Source organism: Trachypithecus francoisi, unplaced genomic scaffold, assembly GCF_009764315.1.
Source record: "Trachypithecus francoisi isolate TF-2019V2 unplaced genomic scaffold, Tfra_2.0 Contig00957, whole genome shotgun sequence".
NCBI classification, from domain to species: domain Eukaryota; kingdom Metazoa; phylum Chordata; class Mammalia; order Primates; family Cercopithecidae; genus Trachypithecus; species Trachypithecus francoisi.
The window spans coordinates 3,024-11,803 of record NW_022681025.1 but is presented as its reverse complement, the minus strand read 5'-3'; the positions used below and the strand labels follow the sequence as shown (position 1 = coordinate 11,803).

The 8,780-nt window shown below is 40.9% G+C and overlaps 1 protein-coding gene across 3 annotated transcripts; it reads left to right on the top strand.

The window, feature by feature from the left end:
• The first annotated feature begins 5,039 nt into the window (after positions 1-5,039).
• Positions 5,040-7,268, top strand: LOC117090125 (rab-like protein 2B). 3 transcript variants are annotated; one of them, XM_033222095.1, is made up of 2 exons: positions 5,040-5,245; positions 5,318-7,268. In XM_033222095.1, the coding sequence occupies exon 2, from the start codon at positions 5,370-5,372 to the stop codon at positions 6,057-6,059; it is 690 nt and encodes a 229-aa protein (XP_033077986.1). In that variant the 5' UTR covers positions 5,040-5,245; positions 5,318-5,369; the 3' UTR covers positions 6,060-7,268. The 3 variants fall into 3 exon arrangements, with proteins under 3 accessions (XP_033077986.1, XP_033077975.1, XP_033077995.1); XM_033222084.1 differs by having other exon boundaries at positions 5,314-7,268; XM_033222104.1 differs by having other exon boundaries at positions 5,230-5,245; positions 5,364-7,268.
• Positions 7,269-8,780: the final 1,512 nt, after the last annotated feature.

Below are 8,780 nucleotides of genomic sequence, written 5' to 3'. Positions count from 1 at the left end.
ACTCCATCTCAAAAAAAAAAAAAAAAAAAAAGAAAAGAAAAGAAAAAAGAAAGAAAAACTAGGATTCAGACTCAACTGAGTTACAAACATCATTTTATACCTCTAAAACGTAAAATCCAAAATAACAACAAAAACTATCTAGACACACTGAATAAAAGCATTTCTAAGTACCAGTTACAGTGGAAGAACTTAGCATGCATTTTCGCCTACAAATTATCAAAAAAATTTAAAAAGTATAGAGCACATTAAAATAGCAACAGTCTATATGGCAAAATTTGGGGAAAGTATGCAAAAGAGGCCTCAAATACCTCAGTAACCTCCAAAGAGCTGTCAGTGAATAGAAATCATTACTTAACCATCCCATAAAACTTAAAAATATGAGAATTTTTATTTATTTTAAAAAAAGAAGTGGGTGGAACATCCAGAACAGGAGATCTTCTCCCCAGTGAAGTAACCATTTCACAGGTGAAAAACAGTCAAGTTGTCTCTGGAATTGTCCTACCGACATACAGAAAAAATTTACCCAAGTAAATCTACTAAATCTCAGTAACGACACTAAGAGTCTGTAGCATTTAAGCCACAACTTGCTCCCTGCACCCCCACCCCAACAACTCCCCATGACAGATGGTCCACTCTAGATGCTGTTGCCAAGAAGATGAGGGCTCCCTCCAACTCAGCTTCTAGTCTAGGACTATAGTTTTACCCTATGAGGGTCGGGCTGCCAGTGTCTCTGATCCAACTCAGACCTGGTGGCTCCCATTCATAGACCCCCATCCTCACAACAAGCAAAGAATGCTAGGGCCCTATCATCCCTGTCCCAGCTTTTAGTAGAGTGGAAAGTTCCATATGATGAGAAACAAACTGACAAAACAAGAAGCTTCATACCCTTCCCTTCTCTCAATACCCTGTTACACAGCAAGAGTGTCTCTTCAGAAGAAGGCTACTCGTCCCATCCCCAGTTTCAGAGCAGAAGGACAGAGGGTGTTCACTTAAGGACCATAAGAATCAAAGAATTCAGCAGTTCTGCCTGAGAGGACAGACTTTGTTTTCTAACAGGCTTAGAGTTCATGCTTAAGGGTGTTGTCAAAAATCATGGAGAATTCACTGTGTGTGTGTGTGTGTGTGTGTGTGTGTGAAAACATCACACTGTACTCTGCAAACATATACAATTACGATTTGTCAAACAAAAACAAATTTTAAAAAAAGAAAACTAATAAAGAGTACCTGAATTCTATTTTCCAGTGTATTCACTGCAATTTAAGTAAAGTCAGACAGAAAAAACAAAACAATGGAGACATGTTAGCAATTAGGACAAGAATGATGGTTACAAGGAGAAACAAGTACAACAACTGAACACCCAGAAGATTAACAGAGTGTACTCGAGAAAGACATCAAGAAGAGCCCTCCTGGGATCACACTCATCCCTGGGGTTCTAGAATGTTGTGCACATAAACTAGGCTGCACCCAATGGGGAGAAATTGTATCAGGATTTGTGACCAACCTAAAATCATTTCCCAAGCCAAATACTAATGCATCAATCAATAAAGCTCAAGGGCTATAGTACAACCTCTGATCCAAAACTGGCTGAAAAATTAGTTCCTCTGACCCAGGGGCAATTCTTCAAAAGTCAAACTTCAAAATAAAATCACATTCATACCTAATGGTCAAAAGACTGTGTACAAGCTCAATTATACACCCTCTAAGAAACAACTGGAAAATAACCTCTGATATCCTTGGAAAATAGTCTTTAAGCAACAAACACTTCCAAAAGGAAAGGGTGAAAATGTAACTGGCAAAGAGGGTAAGTACAATAAGTGGTTTATGTGGCCCCAAGGTGTGGCAATCCAAGGAGGTCAAGCTGAAAAAATGGGGGGCTGGTGCATTTGTTGGAGCAGAGCCATGTGAGGTTGTATATCACTGAAAAAATAGACTTCAGAAAATCAGTCTGGCAAATTGATTAAATAAATAAATGACCAAGCAAACAACAGTAAGACATAAAGGGAGAAGAAAGAATCAGTATCCAGAGGGGTTATATTACCTAAAATAGATATTCAACAAAAAATTAAAAAATAAAGAAGACACACAAGAAAAAGGAGCAGGAAGAGAAACCACCTTTGAGAGTGTCCGGATGTTGGATTTAGAAGACAAAGACCTCAAACAAATGGAAAACCTGGAATTTAAATTTTATTTAAAAGACTCAAAAGCTGATTGAATTGGGAGAAGAAAAAAATTAGCAAACTTAAGAAGAGATCAATAGAGATTATAGAACCTAAAGGACAGTTTTTTTCTTAAGATTATACAACCAAAAGAACAGCCTGAAAAAAATGTGGGACACCATTAAATGCACATATGTATCAATAACCAGAAGGAGAAGAGAAAGGGAGATAGAAACTACATTTGAAAACCAGTGCTGAAAACTTCCAAAATTTGATTTTAAAAAATTATACATCCAAAAATCTCAACAAACTCAAAATAAGATGAAAACAAAGAGATCCACACTAAAAATGATGAAAGTGGCCAGGAGAGGGAACTCTCACCTGTAATCCCAACACTTTGAGAGGCTGAGGCACGAGGATTGCTTGAGACCAGGAGTTCAACACCAGCCTGGGCAACATAGCAAAACCTCATCTCTACTTAAAAAAAAAAAAAAAAAAAGCCGAAAATAAAGAGAAAACTCTTCAAACAGAAAGAGAAAAATGACCTGCCACATGTAAGATAAGTATGATAAAATTAACACCTGAGATCCAATCAGGAACTATGGAGGCTGGAGGACAGTGGAATAACATATTCAAAATACCAAAAAAAAAAAGAAGAAAAAAAAAAAAACCTGTAAATCAAGAATGCTATAACTAGCAAAACTGTCTTTCAAAAATCAAGGCAAATATAAACATTTTAAAATAAAAATTTCGAGATTTTCTTGATCCAGATTTGACAAAAAAGAAATACTAAAGGAAATTCTTTTAGCTAAAATCAAGTGACACCAAATAGTAATTACAATCTATATGAAAAAGAAACAGCTCTGATAGAGACCATGTAGGAAGTAAGACAGTGTGATTAGATATTTCTTCTTCATTTCTTATCTATTTAATTTAAATAGTTGAATTAAAGTATGTCTACAAATTGTATTGCCAAGACTGTAACACACAAATGTAACAATGTGACAATGACAATACAATGAAACAGGAGTGGGACAAAGCTATAATGAAGAATTAACACCTAGGCAGGCATGGCTCATGCCTGTAATCTCAGCACTTTGGGAGGCTGAGGCAGGCGGATCACCTGAGGTCAGGAGTTCAAGACCAGCCTGACTAACGTGGAGAAACCCTGTCTCTACTAAAAATACAAAATTAGCCGACGTGGTGACGCATGCCTGTAATCCCAGCTACTCAGGAGGCTGATGGGCAAGAATTGCTTGAATCCAGGAGGCAGAGGTTGCGGTGAGCCGACATGGCACCATTCCACTCCAGCCTGGGCAACAAAACTCTGTTTCAAAAAAAAAAAAAAAAGCATAGATTACATGAAAACAATAAGTTTAACAACATAGTGTAGAGTTTTTAACATATATAATGTTTATTATAATAACAGCAAAAGGGGGAAGATGGCAATGGAGCTTTACAGGAGAAAACTGCTTTCTGCAAGTCTTTATCTTTTTGCTGATAAAAAGTCCTGCCTCAGTGTTGATGGCTTCTGAATCACTGAGGTGGTGTTTGTGACACTTTCACTATCTTCTTTTTTTTTTTTTTTTCAGTAGAGACAAGGTCTTGCTTTGTTGCCCTGGGTGATCTCAAACTCCTGGTTTCAAGCAATCCTACTGTCTCTGAAAGGGCTAGGATTAAAGGTGTGAACTACCACACCCAGCCATTTTTAAAATAACAACGAAGTTGGCTGTATCAATTGACTCTTCCTTTCATAAAACATTGCTCTGTAGCATGCGCTGCTGTTCGACAGCATTTTACCTACAGTAAAACTTTCTTCAAAATTCGAGCCAATTCTCTCAAACCTTGCTGCCACTTTATCAACTAAGTATAGGGCATATTCTGCATCCTTTGTTGTCATTTCAACAATGTTTATACCATTTTCACAGGAAATAGATTCCATCTCAAGAAAGCACTCTCTTTGTTCATCTATGAGAAGATATTCATTCAAGTTTGACCATGAGATTGCAGCAATTCAATCACATCTTCAGGCTCCACTTTTAATTCTAGCTCTCTTGCTGTTGGCCACCACATGTAAGGCTCCATCAAAGTCTTGAATCTCTCAGTCATCCATGAAGGACAGAATCAACTTCTTTTCAAACTCCCATTCATGTTGATATTTTGACCTCCTCCCATAAAACACAAATGTTCTTAATGGCACCTAGAATGGTGAATTCTTTCCAGAAAGTTTTCAATGATCCATCAGAGGAATCACCCTCTATATAACAGCCATAGCCTTTCAAACTGTATTTCTTAAATAATAAGACTTTTATGTCAAATTGATCCTGGATCCACAGACTGCAGGGTGGGTGTTGTGTTAGCAGGCATGAAAAGACCATTTACTTGTACATCTTCATCAGAGCTCCTAGGTGACTATGTACATTGTCAAAGGGTTACTAATTGGTCTATATTCAATATTGCTGTGTCTTAGGGAATAGGGAGGCCTGAGGAGAGGAGAGATAGATGAGGGAACAGACAGCTGGTACAGCAGTCAGAACACACACATTTATTAACTTCACCTCATAGTAACATCAAGGGTCACTGATCATACAGAACCGTAACAGATATAATAATGAAAATGTGTGAAATATTTTGAGAATTTAAAAAGGGGACAAAGAGTCACTAAGAGAGCACAAGCTGTTGGAAACATGAAACCGATGGACTTGCTTCCTCCAGGGTTGCCGCAAACCTTCAATTTGATAAAAAAGAAAGAAACCACACAATTCCTATGAAGTACAATAAAAAGGAGCCCAATAAAATGAGATATGCTTAAGAAAAAAAAAAGATATGCTTATACATCTTACTAAAATTAAGTACAGTCTAGCAAGTTAAGATAAAGATAGCCCTACAACAACCGCTAAGAAAATAACCCAAGAAAAATCGTTTTAAAAATCATAAAGAAGAGAGTGCGCTGCAGCGCGAGCTGGGCCGGCGGGCATGGTTTGAGACCGCTCAAAGTCCAGGCAGACGGCAGGGCCCGAGGGGCCGCTGGCCGCGGGCAGGCGACCTGCAGCATCCCTGGTCTCTCCAGCCCTCACTCAGGACCGCACGTGAGGGCAAATCCGCCCCGGTGGCTGGCTTAGCACGTGGGATCAGCCCCTCAGAGGCTGCCCTAGAGATAGTGACAAGACCCTCCCTCCCCTGAGCTGGACCCCTCTCTACAGCTAGGAGCCAATGGCAGAAGACAGAACCAAACCCACTGAGCTGGACCATGGGAAGTATGATGCTGATGACAATGTGAATATCATCTGCCTGGGAGACAGCGCAGTGGGCAAATCCAAACTCATGGAGAGATTTCTCATGGATGGCTTTCAGCCACAGCAGCTGTCCACATACGCCCTGACTCTGTACAAGCACACAACCACGGTAGATGGCAAGACCATCCTTGTGGACTTTTGGGACACGGCAGGCCAGGAGCGGTTCCAGAGCATGCATGCCTCCTACTACCGCAAGGCCCACGCCTGCATCATGGTGTTTGATGTACAGAGGAAAGTCACCTATAAGAACCTGAGCACCTGGTACATGGAGCTTCGGGAGTTCAGGCCAGAGATCCCATGCATCGTGGTGGCCAATAAAATTGATGCAGACATAAACGCGACCCAAAAAAGCTTCAATTTTGCCAAGAAGTTCTCCCTGCCCCTGTATTTTGTCTCAGCTGCTGATGGTACCAATGTTGTGAAGCTCTTCAATGATGCAATTCGATTAGCTGTGTCTTACAAACAGAACTCCCAGGACTTCATGGATGAGATTTTTCAGGAGCTCGAGAACTTCAGGTTGGAACAGGAAGAGGAGAATGTGCCGGACCAGGAGCAGAACAGCAGCATCGAGACCCCATCAGAGGCGGCGGCCTCTCCCCACAGCTGAGGGCCTGGTGCTAGGGGTGGGTGGAGGCTTTTTAAAATACCCTTCCCTTCAACAGCTCTCCAGCTCTGAATGGAGAAACTCTCTAGGCCATCCCCTCCTCTACCTCCTGCAACCCATCCATCCGATTAGCCTCCCACATTCAAGGCCCTTAATGCAGGGATGAGGTCAGCACCAGTAAACTCTGGACTGGTGGAAGAAGTCCTCACCAGATCTCCTTGAAGCAGAATTAGGGATCAGTATCATTAACACCTTCCCCAACCCCTCCCCCCAGGCGGGCAGTGAAGAGACTCAGAAAACATGATTATGTGCCACTTTAATAAAGGAAATTTAGGCGAAAAAAAAAAATCATAAAGAAGGCCAGGCCAGTGAGCCAAACACCTGTAGTTCCCAGCACTATGGGAGACTGAAGCAGGAGGATAGCTTGAGCCCAGGAGTTTGACACCAGCCTGGGCAACATAGCCAGTCACTATAAACAATAAAAACTTAGGCATGATGGCATGTGGCAGTAGTCCCTGCTGCTTGCGAGGCTGAGCGGGGACGATCACTTGAACCTGGGAGGTTGATGCTGCAGTGACCATGACAGTCACGGTACTCCAGACAGGGTGACAGAGCAGGACCCGATCTCAAAAAAAGAAAATAAAATAAAAATGAAAAATAAAAGAACTGAAAATGGTATACTACAAAGTATCTATAGGTGGCATCCAACTTCAAATCATTCTACTTACAGTTTCTCAACTTTACCACCATGATGCAAACCCGATACACGTTAGTACAATATTCTCTGTGATGCTGGGCAGCGGCAGCAAGCCCCAACTCCCAGTCAGCCACGCAATCATGAGACTAAACAACCAATGCTCGCCTAACCAGCAAACTGTGTAGCCAGATGATTTTTCCCAACTGGAGGCTAATGTCAGTGTTCTGAGCATGTTTAAGGTAGGCTAGGCTAAGCCAAGATGTTAGATAAATAAGGTATATTTTTTCTTTTATTTTTTTAAAGAGATGGGGTCTCACTATGTTGCCTAGGCTGCAGTGAAGTGGCTGTTCACAGGTGCAATAATCATGCACTAAAGCCTCAAACTCTTGGGCTCAAATAATTATCCTGCCTATCAGAATGGAAGCTCATCAAAACTCAAGAAGCAACTGAACTTAAGATTAAAAAGGTAGAAAAAAAAACAAAAACCAGGAACTAAGTAGTCATAAGGAAAAAAACCCAGAAAACAAAAGGGCAGGCTGCCAACCCAGGACCAAGGGATAAGGCCATGCCAATGGGCCTAGAGAACAAAATACCAAGCCACAGAGAATTATTTTCAAGTCTCAGAACTGAATGGAATTTGTCCTGCAGACTTACAAACCTGCTTTAAACCCCTTTTTTCCTTCCGATTTATCTCTTTTGGAATGGAAATGCTTCTCCGCCTGTCCCACCATTGCATCTCAGAAACATAACTTGTTTTCTATGTATCAGAGGTTTAGAAATAGAAGTCTCGCTCTTGCCACCCAGGCTGGAGTGTAGTGTTGTGATCTCAGCTCACTGCAACCTCTGCCTCCCGGGTTCAAGCGACTCCCCTGCCTCAGCCTCCCGAGTAGCTGGGACTACAGGCAAGTGCCACCACACCCGGCTAATTTTTGTATTTTTAGCAGAGACAGGGTTTCACTGTGTTAGCCAGGCTGGTCTTGAACTCCTGACCTCAGATCATCTGCTCACCTTGGCAATGTACCTCCCAAAGTGCTGAGATTACAGGTGTGAGCCAACATGCCCAGCAGAGATAGAAATTTTGCTTCAGGATTAACCAAAGTCTTAACCCATCGCCAATTCAGATGATTCAGAAGATGAGATTTGGGACTTTCTGAGTTTATTATATTCAGGTTAGATGTGAGACTTACTTATACAGTTTACATCAAAATGGATCAACACTTTTGGGGGATATTGGGATACAGCACATCTATTTTGTATGTGGAAAGAACATAAATTTTGGGGGAGCCAGAAAGCAGACTGCTATGGGTTGAATTGTGGTCCCCAAGAAATGTATGTGAAGTCCTTAACCCCCAGTATCTTCGAGAGCAACCTTATTTGGAAAAAGGATCATTGCAAATGTAATTAGGATGAGGTCACATGATGGAGTAGGACAGGCCCCTAATCCAATATGACTGGACTCCTAATAAGAAGATGGCCATGTGGAGACAGAGACAAAGGAAGAGTGGAATGTGAAGATAGAAGCTGAGATTAGGGTGATTTAAAAAAACCTGTCAACCATTGACACCCCTCACCAGAAGCTAGAAGGCATGGAACAGATTTCCCTTAAGAGTTCTTAAAAGGATCCAACTCAGCAGATATCTTGATTTCAGACTTGTAGCCTCCTTAATTGTGAGAAGAAATTTCTGCTGCTTGAAGCCACCCAGTTTGTGATATTTTGTTACAGCAGCCCTAGAAACTACTACCGGGGATGTATGAAAACTTGGCTGTGAGCTGTTAATGTTTTAGAATTGGGTGATGAATGTACGCAGGGTGTTTGTTATATTATTGCTTATTGTTTTATATATTTGACAATTTCAGAAATAAATTCTTAATAAACAAAAGAATGTTGTAATAAGTAGAGTAAGTATTAAAGCTTTAAAAGCAGAAGCAAACAAATTAGAAAACATTTGAATAAAATTGGAAATAAGCCCCAAAGCTTTTCTTTATATCAGGAATAAAAGAAATCGATCAAGGCCAAGCACAGTGGC